We start from the raw sequence: 25,069 nt of genomic DNA on the forward strand, positions 1-25,069 counted from the left end.
AAATTATCTGGGCCTAGAATTTTCTTTGTGGAGAGGTCTTTGACACTAAGTTTGATTTTTTTTTTTTTTTGGCAAATATTTGGTATCCAGATTTTCTCATCAGTTTGGTAATTTATATCTACTTAGAAATTTGTCCACTTTATCTGAGATGTTGAATTTATAAAGTTTTTTGTGATACTCCCATATCCTTTTGATGACAGTAAAATTATCATGACATTCCATCTTTCATTTCTAATATGTAGTTTGTGTTTTCTGTCTTTCTTGTTAAATTTCGATAGGCATTGCTCAGTTTTGTTAAAACTTTCCTAAGAACCAGTGTTGGCTTTGTTAGCTTTCTCTGTTGTTTGTTTCCAATTTCATTGATTTTCACTCTTTATTATTTCTTTCTTTTATTTTCTTTGGATTTAATTTGCTTACCTTTAAGTTAGAAAATGTGTCCATTCATTTTAAGCTTTTCATCCTTTCTGTCAAAACCTTTGAAAACTATAAATTTTCCTCTAATGCACTGATTAGCAGCACTCAATTTTTTTGATGCCATTTATTTTCATTATCATTCCTTTAAATATATTTTCTAATTTCCTTGTGATCTCTTTTTTGACCAAATGGTTATTTTATGGTGAATGATTTTATTTCCACATATTTAGATCTTCTCTAGATATATTCTTGCATAAATTTATAATTTAATTTTATTATGATCAAAGAATATATCTTATATGAATTCACATTTTTAAAAATTGTTGAGATTTTTTTTTTATGGCCCAGACTAAGTGTGTCTTGTGAAAGTTTCATTTGTATTAACAAAGAATGTGTGTTCTTCAGGTGTTAGATATAACGTTTTGTAATTTCAGTTTGGTCAAGATGGTTGGTAGTGTCATTCAGATCTTCTCCATTCTTACCGAATTTTTGTCTAGTTGATTTACCATGTACTAAATAGAGTGTGTTAAAATCTCCAGTTATGTTTGTGAATTTCTCTGTACTTCCTTTTTGTTCTGTCAGCATTCTATGACTGTAATTAGACACATACACATTCATCATTATTAGTTCTTGACCCTATTTAGCATTATGAAATTTTTGTATCTCTGGTAATGCTTCATATCTTGCAGTTTGTTTTGCCTGACATTTCAACATTTCAGTATTTGCATGGTATCACTTTTTCCATCATTTTCTTTCAAACAATTTTTTCCTTTTTCTTTAAATGACTCTTGTAATAGCAGTTTGGTACTACTTTTTTATCAAGTCTGACAATCTGCTTTTTAATTGCGAGCTACTTATGAATTCATTATTCCATTTATGAGTGTTTAGTCCATATACTTTTTAAAAATAAATTTATTTATTTTATTTATTTTATTTTTGGCTGCATTGGGTCTTCGTTGCTGTGCATGGGCTTGCTCTAGTTATGACAAGTGGGGGGCTACCCTCTGTTGTGGTGTGCGGGCTTCTCATTGTGGTGGCTTCTCTTGTTGTGGAGCATGGGCTCTACGTACATAGGCTTCAGTAGTTGTGGCCCTCAGGCTCAGCAGTTGTGGCTCACGGGCTCTAGAGTGCAGGCTCAGTAGTTGTGGCTCATGGGCTTAGTTGCTCCACAGCATGTGGGATCTTCCCAGACCAGGGCTTGGACCCGTGTCCCCTGCATTGGCAGGTGGATTCTTAACCAATGAGCCACCAGGTAAATCCAGTCCATATACATTTAATATAAGTACACTTAGGGCCAATTTGTTGCTGTTTGTTTTCTATTTATTTTATCTATTTTTTAAAAATTGAAGTTGTTGTTCCTCTATAACTTCTTTCTTGACTTTTTATTCAGAGTTAATCACATAGGTTTTAGTTTTCCATTAGTTTTCTCTGTTGCCTTTTGACTATACCTATTCACGTTATATTTTTAGTAGTTGTCTTATGGATTACCAGATGCATCTATAAATGATCAGAATAGAGTTGACACTGTATTGTTTCACATTTAAAATAGAAACCTTGTAACAGTATAGTTCCATATACTCCCTCATCCATCATGCTGTTGATATCATGTATATTACACCTACATATGATATAATTTCCAAAACACAGAGTTATAACTTTTCTTTAAAGAGCCTTTTAAACTTTTTGTCTTAGACTTTTAAAGAACTAAAAGAAGAAAAGAATAAACATTTATAGTTTTCTTAGATATATATACCATTTCTACGGATCTTCATTTCTTCCTATAGATCCAGATTACCTTCTAGTGTTATTTCCCTTCAATCTTAAGAACTTATTTTTGCATTTCTTGGTTTACCAATGATGGATTCTCTCAGTCTTTGCTTATCTAAAACATATTCACTTTATCTTCATTTTTGAAGGATGGCTTAGTTGAATATACACTTCTTGGCTGACAGTTTTCTTCTCCTATCCTCAGCTCTTTATAGGTTTCCATTGTTCCTGGCCTCTATTATTTCTGTTAGGAAATCAGCAAAAATTTATTTCGTTATCCTCATTATACAATGTTTTGTTTTTTCTAGTGGCTTTCAGAATTATTTTCAAGATTTAATCTTTTTTCTTTGAATTACAGCAATTTGACTATGAGGTACCTAGATGTGGTTTTCTTTATATTTATCCTGCTTGGGTTTTGTTGAGATTTCAGGATTTGTAAACTGATCATTTCCATGCAGATGGGAAGTTAAAATTATTTTTTCTGTCTTATTTTCCTTCCTCTTGTTTGTAATTGCATGTACACTGAAATTTTTGATATGTCTCACTGATCTCTAAATTTCTTTCATGCTTATTTAATCTTTTTTCCCTTTGTTTTTTTTTAGATTGAATAAGTTGTATTGTTCTGTATTCAAGTTCACTGCCTTTTTCTACCATTCCTGATCTGCTGTTCAGTCTATCAGTGATTTTTCTTTTAAATTTCAGTAGTGTTCAACTCTAGAATTTCCATTGGTATTTTTTGTATTTTCTGTATCTAATAATAAGATATCCCATCTCTTCAGCCACTATGTATATATTTCCTCCTAAGTGATTGAACATATTTATAATCCCTACTTTAAAGTTCTTGTTTGCTAATTGCAACATCTGGGTCATCTCTGGCTTGGTTACTATAGAGTGTTTTTGTTGTTTTTGTTTTCATGAGTATGTGTCACCATTTTTTTAAAACTTTACTTATTAACTTTTTGATTGACTACTGAACATTATGAATTATATGTTGTAGAGATTCTGGATTCTGTTATGTTCCTCTGAACATGTGTTCTAGCACACAGATATTATGGCTAGACAAATTCCCAGCTCTGTCTCCCTTGCCATGGACATTGACTGAAATCTCTGCTTAGTTTTTGCACTTTCTAGCTACTGTGATTTTACAGGATCCTCTGAGGTCTTTCCCATGCCATGCATAGATGAACCAAGTGTCTGAGATGGATTTATATGCAGATATTTGGGTTCATGCCTTCTGCAGCTCTTCTCCAAATTTATTGGCTGGCCTTCTAATCCTAAACTCTATCTTCTGACCCCTCAAGCCAGTCTAGTAATGCTGCAGCCTTCTACTAAGCTGCACAGTTGGGGGAATTTCCTCAGGAAAAAGGCGACTAACTTGCAAATCTCCTTGGCTAAATCTTCCCTTCTCAGGGTAGACTCCAGTGTTTGAGCCCTTCTGCCATCTGCCCAGATGGTTTCTCTCTATTGCTTTTGACATATAATTTTCTTTGTAAATATTATGGGAAAGAAAATTAAAATTTATTATCTATGCAACAAAATCAAACTTCTTACATTATAATATCATCACCTTTAGACTAGAGTATTATTTTATAAAGAGATGTTTAATTTATGCACACAAATATAATTACTTCATTTCAAATATAATAATTATTTTAATTCAGATATAGGAATTTTGAGGAAAACTAAAGTGTATGAAATCTATGTAGTTTTTTTTTTTTTTTTTGCGTTATGCGGGCCTCTCACTGTTGTGGCCTCTCCCCTTGCGGAGCACAGGCTCCGGATGCACAGGCTCAGTGGCCATGGCTCACGGGCCCAGCTGCTCTGCGGCATGTGGGATCTTCCCGGACCGGGGCACGAACCCGTGTCCCCTGCATTGGTAGGCGGACTCTCAACCACTGTGCCAGCAGGGAAGCCCCTATGTAGTTTTTTATCTAAAATATTTGGAAGTAACTGTCTACTTGGTTTTATAAATTGCTTTCATTTGGTCAACAAGTAATATTTGTTTGAAACTAGGTTTTTACCTACTATTTCCTTTATACTTTCTAATAAAGTATATACTTAGAGAAGGAGATGTCAAATATTTACCTTAAGTATTTCTGAGATTTGATTTTAGAGCAGGAGTTTTGAAAATATAGAGGTTTCAGTCAAAGAACTGGAATAGCTCTTAGTGACCTCTTTTATTATTATTATTTTTATTATTATATATATATTTTGCGGTATGTGGGCTTCTCACTGTTGTTGCCTTTCTCATTGTGGAGCAAAGGCTCTGGACGCACAGGCTTAGTGACCATGGCTCATGGGCCCAGCCGCTCCGTGGCATGTGGGATCCTCCCAGACTGGGGTGTGAACCTGTGTCCCCTGCATTGGCCGGCAGACTCTCAACCACTGCGCCACCAGGGAAGCCCTGACCTCTTTTAATGATCAAGATATAAAGGCTTGAAAGTTAAGCATATTATAACCTCCTTTGACTTACTTTTGGTGTTTAGCAGAAAACTAATAATGCAGATTTCAGAGTTATGAAGTAGTTTTAATAATCCTATTGCCCCCCCCCAAATCTTGAGAACTAAACTTACTAGTAAATACATTTTCTTTAAATAGGATGCATGGTTAACAAGTCTATCATCATCATCCCTTAAAGAAAGTCTCGGAAATTCCTCTTCACCAGTATCTGGGGAAAAAGCCTCCATTACAGGTGATTATATCAAATTATTTTCCCTTATTTTATTTATGAACTCAATGTTGCTTAGAATGCTATTTGTAAAAGAAATAATACTTTACACAGTTATAGGGAAAATATATGTTTGTGTTTGCCTGAGTTTTAATCCCCAAAATCCAATTTATTAACCATGTGAGTGTAGATGCAGAACTTGATCTCTCAATGCCTCAATCCCCCAAGTTATAATAAGACCAATCTCATAAGGCTATTGTGAAAATTAAGTGATACTATGCATTTTAGCCACTAACTCAATTCCTGGCACAAGTACAGTATTCACTAAATGTGAGCTATTATTATGTGGGTGTTGCTGCAATAGTCAGCATAATGGTTAGGTGAACTTTTAGAGTGAGACTAAGCTGGATTTGAATCTAGGTACAATTACATGAGACAGTAACTAACCTTTCTGGCCCTGAATGTTGCTCTTTAAAATGGGATTAATAAGAGTAGGGTGGTTGTGAGAATTAAATTTGTTTTAATATATGTAAAGCATATAGAACAGAACCATCGTTAGCACATAGTAAGTGTGAGGTATGAGTAGTTAACATTGTTTCTTTCCTTAGTCTTATGACATATAACTTAATGAGAGCTAAAGGCATAGCTGTTTTTAAGACTGGGATGTATAACTTACATTTATTAAGTGCTTACTATGTAGTATAATTTTTGTCATATTACGGATGAGAAAAACTGAAGTGCAAAGATATTGGGAAACATATCCAAGGTCAGTGATGGAGCCATAATTTGAATCTTTGGCTCCAAAGTCCTTGTTCTTTTCACTGAGTACTTTGATTAGCAGCTCTAAAGAATCCATTAATGATACTTTGAATCATGAGTAGTCTCCAAATATGAATGTATAACTGGAATTATAAAGTGATATTATATCTAGCTTACCTCAAAATGAGTTCCCCAGAAATGGCTGTAATGAAAGCCTCGTAATTAAGACTTTGACAGTAAAGATACAGGTTGGCCAGTAGGTGGATCCTAGTAGAACTGAAAGTTGGTGATCAACGCAGAAAGCACTGTTTTTCTGTTTACACATTCTAAAAGAACTGTTTACACATTCTAAAGTGTGGTAGAATCAGAATAATAGAAGCAATTCTGTAAAAGCAAAACTGAATCCTCCATGCCAGAGTTTAAGCCTGTCCCTTGAGCACTGAGAGGGTAAGTACTAGGCCTTCCTTTCCTGCCCTTTTGGTATCAGAGGCAACACTGCATCTTAGTGGGAGTAAAACTCTAAAGGATGGCTTTATTCTCTCTGTGTGGTGGCCTCTTCTAGAACTGCATTGATTCTTGGTTCTCTCTACATCTGTACAGTATTATAAGTGTATTGTTAGTAACTGTAGTATCTTAGAAATCTGTGCCTCTTGCTCCAGCTAAGAAACACAGGCTTTTGAATAGAATAGATATTGCCATTTCACTTACTTGGTTTATACACCAACAAGGACTTGTGGCATGTCTATGGTTTAGGGTTGTTTTTCCATTTTCTAAGGTGTGTCAAATGCTTTAGTAGATTTAGTAGCCATTTTTTTCTTTTGTAGCTCACTTGGGAAAAAAGTTTATTCAAGTTGAATATGATAGTTTTCTCTATTTATTATTTTGCAAGAAAGAGATTATAGACAGTTTTAATTTAGCAGAAAGCAAATGAATCTGTTATCCACCTTATTAATTCAGAAGGGAGATTTAGTTCTGTTACTCTGTCACAAAATAGATCAGAATGAAGAATACACTGAAAACCATAATTCCTTGAAATCAATTGAAAATGAAGAGAACTCATTTTTGATAGACTTTGTTACTACACTTGAGAAACCCAAGGAAAGTCAAGTGACTACTGGTGACCTTGAAGAAGAAAAGGAGAAAACTGAACTGATTATGAATGATGACTTAACAGTTGATGATCCACCACTATTTCAACTTCAGAGTATCTTATGCACTGAGTCTGTAAAGGTATTTATATAAAATTGTACTTGCTATACTACAGCTTAAAATTCAAAATAGAACTTTTAAATATTTTATCTTCCATGTTAGGTACATCTGAATTATCTGTGGAAATAAAGGTATTATACTGTCAAGTGATTCTTATTCAATAGAATTTTAACTTCAGGGGAGGTTTGCAGTGAAAATAATAAAACCCAACATTTCATTAAAAGTTATTAGAGTATATGATCATAATATACTTTTAAATGTTTCAGACATACATACCCAGAAGTGGGTAGGTTTCTGTAGGTCTTCATGTTATAAAAATGAAGCTGTCTGGAATAATTTCTAAGGTTTCAAGTTAGTGAAGGATATTCCTTTGGATATCATTTTTAAATATTTTATAAAATTTAATAAAAGTCTTTAAGAAAAGTTTATCAACATCCATACCTATTTAAATGGATGGACAGGATCATTATCAGGAATATTATTATTATTACCTTGAGAAGATTTGTGATATGTAGGATTACTTGTCCCTACACTACATTGCACCAGAGTACTATACTGATAAAATTTATGGGGAGCACTTTAGTCTTTATTTCTCCTAAATTTTCTTTTTCTTTCTTTCTTTTTTTTTTTTTTTTTTTTTTGTGGTACACAGGCCTCTCACAGTTGTGGCCTCTCCTGTTGCGGAGCACAGGCTCTGGACGCACAGGCTCAGTGGCCATGGCTCACGGGCCTAGCTGCTCCGTGGCATGTGGAATCTTCCCGGACCGGGGCACGAACCTGTGTCCCCTGCATCTGCAGGTGGGCTCTCAACCACTGCGCCACCAGGGAAGCCTTATTTCTCCTAAATTTTCTTTATGCAGTTTCTCCTGCAGTTAATTGGTGGCTATGTATACTTATTACTAGGGAAGATAACAGTTAGCTGAGAACTTGTGGTTGAACAGGACTTTTATAATACAGAGTATTAAGTTTATATTAAATTTTATGGAGAAGGTTCATTAAGCCACATTCCAGGTATATTGTCATTAACCAGTTTCCTTAGGAAAAAGTGCTAATGCCAAGCTAGGGATGTGTTTACATCTGCTTTCACTTTAGTGTTAGCACCCATCTGTCCATGTAAAGTAGAAAAGTTATTCCTTAAAAGGAAGAAGGGTACTCTGGAATTTATAGACAGGTCTTAGAAATGTTTAACAGAGGTAATTCTAAATTAGAACAGGTGATTTATATATAACAAGTAAGATTACAACATATTTCTTTCAAATGAATCCTTAGCTTTATTCTTACTCTCTACTGAGTAATCTGAAGTCTGATTAATCATTCCCCTCTAAGGTTTATTTGTTGGATTCTCCCCATGGAATAAAATGCAGACTCCTCACCACTGGAGATCTCATACGATTCTTCCCGGACCTTATACTCCTCAGCTCTCCCTGCCATTCACTGTGCCTCAGCATCTTTCACCTTTTTTGGTTTCTCAAAATTATCAAGCTCTCCATAGAACATCATGTGACCCTTTGTTATTCATCATTTGTCTGAGCTCTGATGTCGAGCCTTCAGGGAGGCCTTCCCTGATCACATTCATTATTGTGGCTCATCAACTCCACTCTGTCACTGTCACTGGACCCTAGTTTATCTCCTTCATGAGTGACATTAGTTTACGTGTTTATTGCCAGTCAACCTCCCTAAAATGTAATATCCTTATTGGTTCCTGGTGACAGAAATACTTGACACATAGTAGATGCTTAAAAGACATTGATTTACTGGAAGATTGGCCTCTAAGTCTAACTGTGATAGATACAGTGAGTAATCCATCTTTGGCTTTTTCTATTTAATAGAAAATAATTCAAGATAGAAATATGAAGAATAAAAAGTCAACAAATAATAGAGCATCCAATGCATCTGGCAGGTAATAAAATTATCATTTTCCCTCAGTTATGGGTTTACATTCCAAGAAAACTAGTTTTAGTTTAACTTCTGTACAGTGAATTTCATTTGGTGTCACTTAATTTTCTTCTTATGAGAACAATGAAGTAGTTTCTTCATAGTAAATCTCCCTAGTTGAATATATTCATTTATAAAAAGGAATTGATCAATGATCCTCTATGTTCTACATTGCTCCTGGGATATAGTTTCTTTCTTTTATTTTTCCTGAGACAGTAGATATACAGTGGTAATAAAGCTGAAGTCCAGTATTCACCTTCTATATTAAATGTCTTTGTCCAACACATGAAAAATTGTACTTTAAACTTAGAGGTTCTATGGACTAAGTTGGTTTATTAAAATGATAAGAACTCATAAATGCTATTCAAAACCTTCTGAATCTTTTAAATTATCATTAGTCAAATAGAACAGGGGTCAGCAAACGTTTTCTGTAAATTTGCCATTTAGTACATATGTCAGGTCTTGTAGGCCATATTGTCTCTCTTGTAACTACTCAGTTCTGTTATTGTAGCAGGGAAGACACTGTTGGTATTATGAAAATAAATGAAAAAGCCAGGGTGCAATAATCTTTATATACCAGAATAGATGGGGGCCAGATTTTCCCACCAACCCTGAAATAGAGGTTACTAGTCTAACTTTATATTTAAGATGGCTTATGTAGCAAAATAACATAAGAAACTATTAAAACCTACTTATTAATACTGTCTTTTCCCATGTAACTTGAGTCCATGTTTGTTAAAAATGTTTTAATTACAAAACCTAAAAAGAAAAATTGCATTGAAGCTATATAACTTAAAGTAATAAAATTTAAATTATGTTGAATAGGGGTCTTTGTGTACTAAGAACACATCATTTTCAAAGTAATTATAATTTATTAAATTATAATGTAATTTTCAAATATAGTATTTGCAAAATCTAATGAATCTCTCTTCTACCAAGTTCAATTGTAATAGTTAATTTTGATTCATTTGGATCTTTTCAGATTAGTGACCTCTGAGTTCTTAAAGAAACCTGGTTCTCTAAGGAGAACTCCGTTGACAGTTCCCACTTCTCACTATTTAGGGACTTTGAGAGTCTTGGACCAAAAGCCTTCACAGAAACAGAACACAGAACCTGACAGAGCAGATAACATAAGGGCAGCTGTTTATCAGGTAAAAAGGAAAATATTTTTTTAAAAAATTAGAAGAATTAATCACTTACATAAGGTTTGTTTATCAGGAAATAAAATGACCCTGTCAGAGATGATGATTTAATGTTTAATTTATTTCCTTTATAATACCTGAGCAATCCAAAGCTTTTTTTCTTTTTATACTAAATTATCTCCTTCCAGGCTTTGTTTAACTGATCATAGTTGTTCTTAAGGAAAGAGAATATGCCATGGCAATTTATAAAAATACAGCAAAAGCAAAATATAGTTGAGGTACACCTATGTTCTATACTTTTTCTCCTTAAAGTTTATATAGTTATGAACAAAAAGGGTTTTATTTTTTTTTTCTTTCCTGAGACTTTCTGCATTTGAGTTAAACTGACATAGAAGAAAGCTGTCTGAATTTTTTTACAATTCCAGAAAAGAAGTCTTTTTTTTTTTTTTTGTCTTATTTGTTGTACAGAATATTGTACACTTTGGAAAATTGTCCATGTGAATTTCAGAGAAAAATGTTAATATATGTAGTCATTATATTACACATATATAAATCATATAAACACATGATTTTCTTAATTCTTGCTCATCTTTACTATTAGAATATTATCAGAAAAAGAATGATACTAGTACATATAAAATCTATGTTTTATGTTTTGCTTTTTAAAAGTTTTAATCATATATTTCAGAAATAAATAAGAATTCTACTTCATTTGCAAAACTTTGAATATCATATTGCCTTTTTCTTTTTCCCACAGGAGTGGTTAGAAAAGAAAAATGTTTATTTACATGAAATGCACAGAGTTAAAAGAATCGAAAGTGAAAACTTAAGGATTCAAAATGAACAGGTATTCTGAATATAGAAGTGAAAAATATTCTGGATTTTTAAGTCAGTAAAATAGTCTGAATGTTTAGTATTTCTAAATCAACTGTTTTTTAAATGGTGAAATAAATTGTATATAAAAGAATTGATTTCTGATTTTATTTCTCTGGTACTTTATACACTTTTAGTTTGATATAAATATAACTGTTTTACATGAAAACATGGATACACAGAGATTTTTATTATTTATATGTGAGCAATAGCTTTGGCACTACTGATTATGAACTTATTTTTTTCTGGGACCATGTACCTATTTCATTATTAAAAATTGACTTTGATATTGCAAGTTAGCCAGGAATATAAAGGATCATCAGACATTAACCTTCAGTTTTCCCCTTTTCTATCTTGAGTTTTGTATGTATCTTCAAGAGCAGCCTCTACCTGAGTATTTGCCCCTATCCTTCCCACTGTCTGGAGCTGGGCTCTCATTTCATTCTCTCCTGTACTTCACCCTCTGCCTCTAACTCCTGCCTACAACATGCTCCAGTTCTTTCCCATCTTCTAAAGTAAAATCCCTGAAAAAAACAACAACAAAAAAAAAAAAACCCTTCATTGTGCTTTTAATGCTACCATGGATAGAAACATATTTCTCCAGTGTACAGCACTGTGTGGAGCAGCCCTGCAGGGGACGTGCCTGGACACTGGCACTGCCTTTGTAGCATTATCTGCCACAGTCAGTGCCAGATACCTCATTTGCTCTTCACAAATCAGTGAGGGAGCTCATACTTTTACTTCTAAATTATGTTATCTCTGTAATAAAGCTTTATATCATTTAATGCTAAGCAATATTATAAGACAAACATAGAATATTATGGGATTAGATTGAAGTAAGTAAAGTAATAACATACTTGCTATATGTTCACCTACATATTTTCTAATCTGGCACATGTTTTCAACACTTGGGATATGTTTATGCAGTAAGAATTTTATGCTCTGATGTCAGTCAAAACTCAGGGTTAAAACACAGATCTGTAGTTTACTGTGTGACTTGGCCAATTTACCTTACTCTGACAGGCCAGAAAGGTCAAGTTAGAGTTAAAATATCAGGAAAGTTACAGGCCAGAAAGGTAAAGTATATAAATTTACCTTTCTGGCCTGTAACTTTCCTGATATTTTTCTTTTAGTGTGATATTGCATTATGAGCACTTTGCAGTACCAATTAGCCTTTTACAGTTTATTTTCATAGCATTTGTTCAGTATACTTCCAAAAAAAATTCCTTCCCATGCATGGTAATAGATCAATATCTGATAAATGTTTAAGAAAGGACATTTTAAAATGCAGTGAATAATTCAGATAACATTTTTATCAATTACCTTCTCTAAATCTATTTTAAATAGATTGCTTTGAAACCTAAATTGATGAATATGAAGGGAATTAAAAAAATGAATGTATGTATATCTATATCTATCTATATTTGTCTATTTATACACATACATATTACTGTCTATGTAATATTTTCCAAAATAGAAAAGAGCTGTTAAGAGAGAAGAAGCCTTAGCATCATTTGAGGCCTGGAAGTCCATGAAAGAAAAGGAAGCAAAGAAGGTAGCTGCAAAAAAGAGGCTTGAGGAAAAAAACAAGAAGAAAACTGAAGAAGAAAGTGCTGTGAGAAAAAGAGAAGCACTACAAGTATACAGTGGTTTTGAATATCTTAATTATTTTTAAATATTTGAAAATTAATGATTAACTGTGTTTTTACTATTTTATTATATTCACATTAAATAAGAATGTAACTCTGAACTTTTTCAGTCTTTTGAAAAATGGAAAGAGAAAAAGATGGAATATCTTAAAGAGAAAAGTAAAAAGGAGAAAGAATATGAAAGAGCAAAGAAACAGAAAGAGGAGGAAACTGTTGCTGAGAAAAGGAAAGATAACTTAACTGCTGTTGAAAAATGGTAATCCAAAATGATGAATGTTTTGATAGATCTTAAATTAGTAACACTTTAGGCTTTTCTAAAATTCATTTACTTGAATGTTACTAATGCACTCAGTCTCATTATTGCAAAGACACATTAGGGAATCTTTATTATATATTCTCCTTTAACTTGCCAGTGTTTTGACTATCCTACATAGGAATGAAAAAAAGGAAGCTTTTTTCAAGGAAAAGGAAAAAGAGAAAATAAATGAGAAAAGAAAAGAAGAACTGAAAAGAGCTGAGAAAAAAGATAAAGATAAACAAGCTCTTGATGAATATGAAAAATGGCTGGTAGGTGTTATTTGTTAATGCACTGGGTCTTTTAAATGTACCTGTTCTGACTTTTCTGTCCCTAATTCCAGTTCTATTTGTCCCATGACTACTGACCATTTCTACATGGAAGCTACCTTGTTGAATTCATTCTCTCCTACATATATCATAATTTATTTGATCTACTCATTTCTATTAATGATTCTACTATTCCTTAAAACACTCAGGCTTAAAACTTTAGTCATAATAATGTTCCTTACCTACATCCCCACATTTAGTCACTTACCAGTCATGCCCATTCGTCCTTTGCAATGATTCTTCTACCTAAAATTATAAAAAAGTGTACTGACAAGTGTACTACTGAAGGTATACCAGGTTAATTTAGGTGGAACTTGGTCCTGACACACAGTAAAATTGTATTTAATGAGAAAGTTATTCCATTTTTTATTTTCTTTTGACCTTTCTGATGACCTCAAGGAGAAGGTCTTATTTAAGTGTTTTTTTAATGAAAGCAATCAAGTATGAATGTTGGGAGAAATGATATGTAGCAGGACTTTATGTTCTTTGTTTCAATGTACTTATGTTTATAGTTACTTTTCAGTGATAGCAAGCAAAATACTGTTTTCTGTTTTAAAATATCAATAGAAATATGTATTTTATTCATTTATTTTTGAATAAGTAAATAAGTAATACATTTCAGATGCATAAGTACTTTATGTGAATAGTTAACACATTCACATGTTCAGCAATCAAAAAGTGCAAAATTTCTCCACAGGGCTTAGGGTCCAGTAGCGTTTCTTATCAAATTTTTTGAATTCATGTCTATCAGCAAGTTAAAAAAAATGTCATCCAGAGTATTTTTTTATTTGCATTTCTCTGGTTAGGATTGAGCTTGAGTATCCTTTCATTTGTGTGAAGATAATTTGTATTTTTTTTCCTGTAAAGTGTCAATTCATAAACTGAACATTTTTTCATTAGTCTTTTTCTTACTGATTTCTAGAAGCTTTTTTAGGTACTAGGGAAATTAGCCTACCATTTCTGATATGAGTTACAATTTTTTTCCCATTGTATTGTTGGTCTCTCAACTTTGCTTATATCATTATTTTAGTAAATTTATTTATTTATTATTTTTTTTGCTGTATTGGGTCTTCACTGCGCACAGGCTTTCTCTAGTTGTGGCAAGCAGGGGTTACTTTTCATTGCGATGTGTGGGCTTCTCATAGCAGTGGCTTCTCTTGTTGTGAAGCATGGGCTCTAGGGTGCATGGGCTTTAGTAGTTGTGGCACGTGGTCTAAGTAGCTCTGGCTCACGGGTTCTAGAGAACAGGTTCAGTAGTTGTGGCACATGGACTTAGTTGCTCCACAACATGTGGGATCTTCCTGGACCAGGGCTCAAACCCGTGTCCTCTGCATTGGCAGGTGGATTCTTAACCACTGTGCCACCAGGGAAGTCTTATATCATTTTATTCCATGAAGAATTTAATTTTATTTTCAGGTTTCAAATCTATCAGTCTTTTTTTATGGCTTCTGATTTTCAGGTGTAGTTGAAAGGACTTTCTCCAAAATTTAGGGTCAAAGCTGCCATTTTTCTTCTAATAACTTTATGATTTTAATATTTAACATTTTAACATTTGCTCTACTTAGAATTTATCCTAGTGTATGATGGGAAATATGATTCCATCTTTATTTTTTCCACATACATCTTTCATAAAACAACACATCTTTTACCCACTGATTTGAGGTACTGTCTTTATTATATGATACATTAGATCATTCCCATATTTTCAGGTCTGCTTGTTTCTTAACTTTCTGTTCCATTGGTCATTCTCACTGTACATATTCTAGTACGACACTGTTTCATCATCAGGACTTTATATATTTTCATATATGTTTGGGTTAATCTCACTTCATAACTCTTCATTCAAAGTATTTCTGAATATTCTTGGGGGGTTTTTTCCACATACATTTTAGAATCAGTAGTAGCTAGAGACACACACAGGACCCAAATCAGGCTATTTAAAGATAGGATAAACAGATGTAACACTTAGGAATAAACCTAGGAAATGTGCAATACCAATATAAAGAAAACTTCTGAAGGACACAAATGAATACCTGAGAAATTAGAACAAAACTGTCCTTGTATAGAAACAATCTTATAATAATGCTATAAAGATGTCAGTTTTCCCTGAAGTAATTTACAAATTTAATGCAATCCTAATAAAAATACAAACAGAATTTATTGTTGTTTATGTGTTGACTTTAGTACTGCTATAACGCTAAATCCATGCAGAGAAACAGTAATAAGGCAATCAAAATTAGTTCAGTCGTTTGAATGAGGATAGTAGTGTTCTATGATGATTTCCTTAGATTAAACTCTTAAATAATGTTTTGTTCTAAGAAAAATAAAAAATCTTCTTATATTAAGGGGACATATGTTAATTCTGCTAGTATCTTTTAGAGTAGTAACTGAATGTAAATGTTTCAGTTTTCAGTTTTATTTTCACATTGTCTTGAAAATGAGATAGAATTTCCTTAGTGACTAAGTCATAGTTAGGTACACAATGTTTTATTACAGTGGTTAGTCACTTTCTCATTCTAATCAATCCTCTGGAAAACAAAAACTCATCAAAGACCTAAGACAAAATAACTTGCTTTGGTATACAATATATCCTTACAATACAGCGCTACCTAAAAAAAAAATCCATGTACAACATGTTACAGCTCTATTCCCCATCTTACCAGTTTCTTATTGAAATTTGTTTGCAGGGAGAATGGAAAAATACCCCTATAAAGAAGAGCTAATTACTTCAATTTTCATGTAAAGTAACATCTCAAAATTTTGATGTAAAACCTAGTTTGGGTAGTGAGCAATTGATGGGTCACTGTTTTAGGTGAAAATTGTAGCCAAAGATCAGGTAAGATGCTTCTTCAAGCTGGTTCCCAGATTAATTCATAGTTACCTTTAATAAGAAAATAAGCAAAAGATTCAGCCCCCAGCAAACAACAGACAGAAGGGCTTTTTAAGTAACCTCTTTTAATTATTACTCAAGATAACATTGATTCATGTAAATTGATATTAAGTTTGATAATTATTTGCCTATTTCCTGCCCTCACTTTTTAGCACCTACCGGCAAACTCAAGGTTGTGTCCAGTTCCTCTCTCTCCCTATGTTAAATGGAATGGACAATGAGGTTTTTTCAGTCAGTTTCTGAGGACACTGTATGGTCACTGCTTTTCTCTCATCTAGCTAGAGGGCCTGCCTCTCTCTAAAGTAATAAGATGATTGACCGTGGTCCAATTACAGCTTTTATTTTCTCAGTTAGGATTCTGAAATGAGGTTCTCTGTTTATTAGAAATAGCAAGGATGAAAACATTCTCATGATGAAGAGCAAAATGTTAAGACGAAAAGAAAAATTCACACCTCTCTTCAATCCTTTTGTTATATGTGAATAATTATATGTTAATGGAACCTTACATTACCATATTCTCCTTGTGACATTATCAATTCCATTTATGTACTGATGAAAGAAGCATAGACACCTAATAATTTACCAAAATACCACTCCTCCCGAGCCATTCAGCCTGCAGAGGCAGGGTTGTCCAAGTGTTCCGTGACACCACTGCTCTTTGGAATACAAGGAAACCACTAAACTTTATAGTTTTAGCAGAAACTTGAAGAAACAGAGAGACAGTCCAAGCTGCAGGATGAAAGGCCAAATGCTATTAACATTTCAAGTATTCCTAGATCATTTTTTAGATTTCATATTAATCCTCAGATACTCAGTCATTTCTTGGAAGGGAGTATAGCAGGGAAATGAAATGGTTCTAAAATTCACCTGGTATCATAAAAATGTGAGATGATGGAAGATAATATTTTCAAAATAATATGAAGCAGGACTGTACCAATCAAACAATGAAATATGAACTTACCATTTCACTCTCCTGTGAATCTGCATTCTTCTACCCTCCTGGATTATTCCCATCAAGTCTCAGGATAAGTAATCTTAATAAAAATAAACTCTCTTAATTCTTCATTTCCCTCCAGCTATGATCCTCATCTCTTTTTTTTTCTTTTTTTTTCTTTTTTTTTTTTTTTGTGGTACATGGGCCTCTCACCGTTGTGGCCTCTCCCATTGTGGAGCACAGGCTCCAGATGAGCAGGCTCAATGACCATGGCTCATGGGCCCAGCCCCTCCACGGCATGTGGGATCTTCCCAGACCGGGGCACGAACCCATGTCCCCTGCATCGGCAGGCAGACTCTCAACCACTGCACCACCAGGGAAGCCCCTCATCTTTTTTAATAGCTGAACTTCTGGAAAGTTTGTTTACACTTCCTTAGTTCTTCATATCCTTTTCTTCCTCAGTAAACCCCCATCTTATCCCTTTTCTGAAACTAAACTTTGAGAGTTATGATTTTGCCAGAGCATCTGGCCTATGGTATGTATTCTTTTCTGCCCTGTTTCCTAGACCTCTGGGCATTCTGCACAGTCGATTTCCCCTTCCACTTGAGCTGTCTCCTCCTCTGCTGCCACGTTCCCCAGTTTACCTCTCAGCATTCTGCCTTTCTTCTCCAAATCACCTGTTGACAACTCTTTTTTTTTTCCAAACCTGTGTTCTAAATGTTACCATGGCCTGCCAGGCCCCGTCTGATCTTACACATATACCTTGTCATTCTCATCTGGAACCCCGCTCCCATCTCCCACCAGGCTTTATTCACACTGGTTCTCTGGCTTCCTCTCCCATCCCAAGTTTTCCCCACTTGTCAGAGTCCTCACACACACTCTTCTGTCTGCATGGGGTGCCCGCCCCTCAGTGCACATCACCAGTGGCTCCTCTTACCCATCACGTCTCAAAGTGACTTTCCCTGAATCCACTTTTCTTTGAAAGTAAGTACTTCCTTTCATTTTTTATCAATCACAACAGCTTGTTTATATGTTTCACAGAATTTCACACAATTTGGAATTATCTGTTGTTTATGTACTTGTTTATTAACCATCTATTTTGAAAGTTCCCTAAGGGACAGGAACAGTAACCTGTGTGTTTGTATTTTATAATCATTTCATGCCTGGCTCCCTGTATACTTCTTGACCCAGAGTAAGATCTCAATGCTTAACATTGAATGAATGAGCACAAATTACAGTATAGTACAAGTAGAATAATAGCCTCAGAACCTGTTACCTATAAGGATGTACTATATAATACAGAACACAAATTAATGGATGTGAGGCAATAACAGTTGGGATTATTTGTGACATTTGGACATAAAATCACTTCAAACAATTACTTTACTGCAATACAAACTTCAAAAGATTTAAACATTAAATATAAAGTGCCAAACAATAGAATACAGCATATTGATAATACAAAATAAAAAACCAGTATATTTGCTGGCTGGAGGGTAATTTCCTACAACTTTGGAGATTAAATCATTATTGTCCAGCAAAGTCGAATATATTCGTACCCTACAAACTGGCAATTTCACCCCTAGGAATATACTTGGAGAGAAAATCTTAGCTTATAAGCACAAGGAATCAAACAGGGATATTTACAGCAGCATTGTCTTTGTGTGGAAAAAACATTAGAACATCATGTCTTCAACACAAAAATAGATCAGTAAACTGTGATATGTTGATATACTGGAATTCTGTGCATCAATGAACTAGAGCTACAGCTCCATATAGATGGATCTTAGAAATATGGTCATAAATAAAAGACAGATGCAAAAGAATATATAGCATGGTACCTTTTAGCATAAACTCAAAAAACCTGCAAAACAAAATTATTTGTTATTTGGTGATGAATACGTGTGTGTGATAAAGGTATTAAGGGATGCACTGCAACTATAAGCACTAAATTCAGTAATGGTTATCTCTGGGTGGTGGAGAGAAAACAGGTGTGGTGAGGGAGTGGGTACAAGGGCTGCACAAGTGTTGGTCATGTTTTATTCCAAAAGGCAGGTAGTGGGTACACAAATTTTGACTATATTACTCTTTAAACAGTTTAGTTCTCTATGGTTGAAATATTAATATTTTGGTAAAAAATTAAGGACTAAAAATAATGTAGATAAAATGCTGCAAGGATAATATTTATTATATGAAAATATGTAAATTGCTAAAAATTGCAAGCACCAATACCCATACAGTTAGAAGAGTCAAATAATAGAGCAAAAATTTCACAAAAGCACTAAAGAAATGAAAATGTGCTCAAGCTCAGTAACAAGCAAAGAAACATGAACCTCAATATTCAAATATTTTTAAACACTGTGAAGTATCCTCTGCTGCCATCACATATTCAACCTTTGCACCCAGTAAATTTATTTCTGAGACTCTGTTCTCAGAAAGTAATCACTAACTTCTAATAATTATTCTCTTTGAATTATAGGATTACAGGTCTTTTTTTCCCTATTTTACATAATTCTTTTAAAATATCACTTTTAATATTTAAAAAATTAAGTGGTACATTAACACCTATTGATAGTATACTCATAAATTAGCAATATTCCCTAGCTGCTATTACTTTATAACCAATTAAGCTAGCAAATGACATTTAAATACCTTATAATGATTATTTTGTTCTTCAGCAAGCAACTTGATTTGAAAATAATGGTCATATTTGTATATAACTTTATATATAAATAGTTTTGTATTTTCTCTTTAGGAAAAAAAAGAAAAGAAGGGAAGAACTGAACGAAAACCAAAGAAACATCATCCCTTTCTTGAAAATGAGGCACTTCCTCCATGGAGCCCTCCAAGCAGAACTGTGTTCTCAAAAGTGTCTTGATAATTCTTATTCTTGCATTATTTAGTTATTTATCAATTCACCAATTTTAGCCAATCTAAATTTAAAACTATTCAGTTATTTATAGTTAGAAGAGTCTATTTTAATTAAATGCTGGTCACTTCTGCTGACAATGAAAAAGATGCTTTAGAGTTTAATCAGTGAAAGCATTGAAAGCATTTTGAACTGTAGATAAACTGCTTCAAATGAAGAGCTAATAATCAGATTGCTTTTATCATTGAAATACATAACCCTTTATCATGTCCTGATAATTCTTATAGTCTGATGATCCATGATCACTTTCCCTAACCTGTTCATGTTATTAGTATGCTTATTCTCCAATATAAAAAGAAAACCATCTAGGTACCATAATCATAGAAATAATTGATTTTGTGAATGATTGCACATCTAGATTCGGGTTTTAAAATGAATGGTCACTGGGGTGTATGCAAAGAAGATGCAAGAAATGGTTAACAAAGACCTAGAAGAATTAAAGAAAAAACAACTGGAAGACTTAAAGAACAAACAGAGATGAACAACACAATAACTGAAATGAAAACTACACTAGAAGGAATCAATAGCAGAATAACTGAGGCAGAAGAACGGATAAGTGATCTGGAAGACAGAATGGTAGAATTCACTGCCATGGAACAGAATAAAGAAAAAAGAATGAAAAGAAATTAAGGCAGCCTAAGAGAATTCTGGGACAACATTAAACACAAAAATGTTCACATTATAAGGGTCCCAAAGGGGAAGAGAGAGAGAAAGGACCCAAGAAAATATTTGAAGAGATTATAGTCGAAAACTTCCATAACATGGGAAAGGAAATAGCCACCCAGGTCCAGGAAGCACAGAGAGTCCCAAGCAGGATAAACCCAAAGAGAAACAGGCTGAGACACATAATAATCAAATTGGCAAAAATTAACGACAAAGAAAAATTATTGAAAGCAGCAAGGGGAAAAGAACAATTAACAAACAAGGGAACTCCCATAAGGTTAACAGCTGATTTCTCAGCAGAAACTCTACAAGCCAGAACAGAGTGGCATAATATACTTAAAGGGATGAAAGGGACGAACCTACAACCAAGATTACTCTACCAGACAAGGATCTCATTCAGTTTTGACAAAGAAATCAAAAGCTTTACAGACAAGCAACAGCTAAGGGAATTCAGTACCACCAAACCAGCTCTACAACAAATGCTAAAGGAACTTCTCTAAGTGAGAAACACAAGAGAAGAAAAGGACCTACAAAAACAAACCCCAAACAATTAAGAAAAAGGTAATTGGAACATACATATTGATAATTACCTTAAACATGAATGGATTAAATGCTTCAACCAAAAGACACAGGCTTGCTGAATGGACACAAAAACAAGACATATATATATGCTGTCTACAAGAGACCCACTTCAGACCTAGGGACACATTCAGTCTGAAAGCGAAGGGATGAAAAAAGATATTCCATGTAATTGGAAATCAAAAGAAAGCTGGAGTAGCAACACTCATATCAGATAAAATAGACTTTAAAATAAAGAATGTTACAAGAGACAAGGAAGGCCACTACATAATGATCAAGAGATCAATCCACCCATCATAGGAGCACCTCAATACATAAGGCAACTGCTAACAGCTATAAAAGAGGAAATCAACAGTAACACAATAAAAGTGGGGGACTTTAACACCTCACTTACACCAATGGACAGATCATCCAAACAGAAAATAAATAAGGAAACACAAGCTTTAAATGACACAATAGACCAGAGAGATTTAATTGATATTTATAGGACATTCCATCCCAAAAAAGCAGATTACACTTTCTTCTCCAGTGCACATGGAACATTCTCCAGGATAGGTCACATCTTGGGTCACAAATCATGCCTCAGTAAATTAAAAAATTGAAATAATATCAAGCATCTTTTTTGACCACAACACTATGAGATTATAAATGAATTACAGGGAAAAACACATAAAAAACACAAACACATGCAGGCTAAACAATACATTACTAAATAACCAAGAGATCACTGAAGAAATCAAAGAGGAAATCAAAAAATACCTAGAGACAAATGATAATGAAAACATGATGATCCAAAACCTATGGGATGCAGCAAAAGCAGTTCTAAGAGGGAAGTTTATATCTATACAAGCCTACCTCAAGAAACAAGAAAAATCTCAAATAAACAATCTAACCTTACACCTAAAGGAACTAGAGAAAGAAGAACAAAGAAAACCCAAAGCTGGAAGAAGGAAAGAAATCATAAAGATCAGAGCAGAAATAAATGAAATAGAAACAAAAAAACAATAGCAAAGATCAATAAAACTAAAAGGTTGTTCTTTGAGAAGATAAATAAAATCGATAAAGCATTAGCCAGATTTATCAAGAAAAAGAGGGAAAGGACTCAAATCAATAAAATAAGAAATGAAAAAGGAGAAAAAACAGACACCGCAGAAATAAAAGCATCTTACAACTAAGCATCTTACAAGCTGTAGTAGTTGTTTGAATACTACAAACAATTCTATGCCAATATAATGGACAACCTGGAAGAAATGGACAAATTCGTAAAAAGTTATAACCTTCCAAGACTGAACCAGGAAGAAATATAAAATATGAACAGACCAATCACAAATAATGAAATTGAAACTGATTAAAAATCTTCCAACAAACAAAAGTCTAGGACCAGAGAACTTCACAGGTGAATTCTATCAAACATTTAGAGAAGAGCTAACATCCACCCTTCTCAAACTCTTCCAAAAAATTGCGGATAAAGGAACACTCCCAAACTCATTCTATGAGGCCACCATCACCCTGGTACCAAAACCAGGTACTTCAAAAAAAAAAAAAAAGAAGAAACTTCAAAAAAAAAAAAAAGAAAGAAAAGAAAATTACAGACCAATATCCCTGATGAATATAGATGCAAAAATCCTCAACAAAATACCAGCAAACAGAATCCAGCAACACATTAAAAGGATCACACACCATGATCAAGTGGGACTTATCCCAGGGATGCAAGGATTCTTCAATATATGAAAAATCAATCAATGTGATACACCATATTAACAAATTGAAGAATAAAAACCATATGATCATCTCAATTGATGCAGAAAAAGCTTTTGACAAAATTCAACACCCATTTATGATAAAAACCCTCCAGAAAGTGGGCATAGATGGAACCTACCTCAAAATAATAAAGGTCATATATGACAAGCCCACAGCAAATATCATTCTCAGTGGTGAAAAACTGAAAGCATTTCCTTTAAGATCAGGACCAAAACAAGGATGTCCACTCTTGCCACTATTATTCAACATAGTTTTGGAAGTCCTAGCTATGGCAAACAGAGGAGAAAAAGAAATAAAAGTAATCCAAATTTCAAAAGAAGTATAACTGTCACTGTTTGCAGATGACATGATACTATACATAGAGAATCCTAAAGATGCCACCAGAAAACTACTAGAGCTAATCAATGAATTTGGTAAAGTTGCAGGATACAAAATTAATGCACAGAAATCTCTTGCATTCCTTTACACTAATGATGAAAGCTCGGAAAGAGAAATTAAGGAAACACTCCCATTTACCACTGCAACAAAAAGAATAAAATACCTAGGAATAAACCTACCTAGGGAGACAAAAGACCTGTATGCAGAAAACAATAAGACAGTGTTGAAAGAAATTAAAGATGATACCAACAGATGGAGAGATATGCCATGTTCTTGGACTGGAAGAATCAATATTGTGAAAACGACTATACTACCCAAAGCAATCTACAGATTCAATGCAATCCCTATCAAATTACCAATGGCATTTTTCACAGAACTAGAACAAAAAATCTTAAAATTTGTATGGAGACACAAAAGACCCCAAAGAGCCAAAGCAGTCTTGAGAGAAAAAAGTGGAGCTGGAGGAATCAGACTCCCTGACTTCAAACTATACTACAAAGCTACAGTAATCAAGACAATATGGTACTGGCACAAATACAGAAATATTGATCAATGGAACAGGATAGAAAGCCCAGAGATAAACCCATGTACCTATGGTCAACTAATCTATGACAAAGGATGGAAGAACATACAATTGAGAAAAGAGTCTCTTCAATAAGTGGTGCTGTGAAAACTGGACAGCTACATGTAAAATAATGAAATTAGAACACTACCCAACACCATAAACAAAAATAAACTCCAAATGGATTAAAGACTTAAATGTAAGACAAGACACTATATAAAACTGTTAGAGGAAAACTTAGGAAAAACACTCTTTGACATAAACCACAGCAAAATCTTGTTTGACTCACCTCCTTGAGTAACAGAAATAAAAATAAACAAATGGGACTTAAGTAAACTTAAAAGCTTTTGCACAACAAAGGAAACTATAAAGAAGACAAAAGACAACCCTCCGAATGGGAGAAAATATTTGCAAATGAAACAATAGACAAAGGATTAATCTCCAAATTATACAAACAGCTCATGCAGCCCAATCTCAAAAAAACAAACAATCCAGTTAAAAAAATGAGTGGAAGACCTAAATAGATATTTCACCAAGGAAGACATACAGATGGCCAAGAGGCACATGAAAAGATGCTCAACATCACTAATTATTAGAGAAATGCAAATCAAAACTATAATGAGGTATCACCTCACCCTGATCAGAATGGTCATTATGAAAATAGCTGGAAACAATAAATACTGGAAAGAGTGTGGTGAAAAGGGAACCCTCCTACACTGTCAGTGAGATTGTAAATTGATACAACCTCTATGGAAAACAGTATGGAGCTTCCTTATAAAACTAAAAGTAGAACTACCATATGACCCAGCAATCCAACTACTGGGCTTATACCTTGAGAAAACCATAATTCAAAATGAGACATGCACCCCAATGTTCATTGCAGCACTATTTACAATAGCCAGGTCATGGAAGCAACCTAAATGCCCATTGACAGACAAATGGATAAAGAAGATGTGATACATATATACAATGGAATATTACTTAACCATAAGAAGGAACGAAATTGGGTCATTTGTAGACACGTGGATGAACCTAGAGACTGTCATACAGAGTGAAGTAAGTCTGAAAGAGAAAAACAAATATCGTTTATTAATGCATATATGTGGAACCTAGAAAAATGGTACAGATGAACCAGTTTGCAGGGCAGAAATTGAGACACAGATATAGAGAATAAACGTATGGACACCAAGGGGGGAAAGCAGTGGCAGGTGAAGGTGGTGGTGTGATGAATTGGGAGATTGGGATTTACATATATACACTGATGTGTATAAAATGGATGACTAATAAGAACCTGCTTCATAAAAAGATAAATAAAATAAAATATAAAATTCAA

General features: G+C 33.9%; 1 protein-coding gene across 3 annotated transcripts in view; it reads left to right on the top strand.

Moving 5' to 3' along the window:
• MAP9 (microtubule associated protein 9) overlaps nt 1-25,068 on the top strand; it is a 38,144-nt gene extending 13,076 nt beyond the window's left edge. Inside the window, exons 6-14 of one of the 3 annotated variants that reach the window (XM_082638062.1) lie at nt 4,780-4,873; nt 6,603-6,838; nt 8,647-8,717; nt 9,735-9,903; nt 10,652-10,741; nt 12,245-12,406; nt 12,527-12,672; nt 12,851-12,983; nt 19,620-25,068. In XM_082638062.1, coding sequence (XP_082494188.1) covers nt 4,780-4,873; nt 6,603-6,838; nt 8,647-8,717; nt 9,735-9,903; nt 10,652-10,741; nt 12,245-12,406; nt 12,527-12,672; nt 12,851-12,983; nt 19,620-19,742 — 1,224 coding nt within the window. In that variant the 3' untranslated portion in view covers nt 19,743-25,068. Of the gene's footprint in view, nt 1-4,779; nt 4,874-6,602; nt 6,839-8,646; nt 8,718-9,734; nt 9,904-10,651; nt 10,742-12,244; nt 12,407-12,526; nt 12,673-12,850; nt 12,984-15,727; nt 15,774-19,619 lie in introns of those variants that run through there. The other 2 variants (XM_082638063.1, XM_082638064.1) reach the window with 2 other exon arrangements.
• The last annotated feature ends 1 nt before the right edge of the window (nt 25,069 follows it).

The sequence above is a fragment of the Mesoplodon mirus genome (genome assembly GCF_964341445.2).
Source record: "Mesoplodon mirus genome assembly, chromosome: 2".
Classification (NCBI taxonomy): Eukaryota; Metazoa; Chordata; class Mammalia; order Artiodactyla; family Ziphiidae; genus Mesoplodon; species Mesoplodon mirus.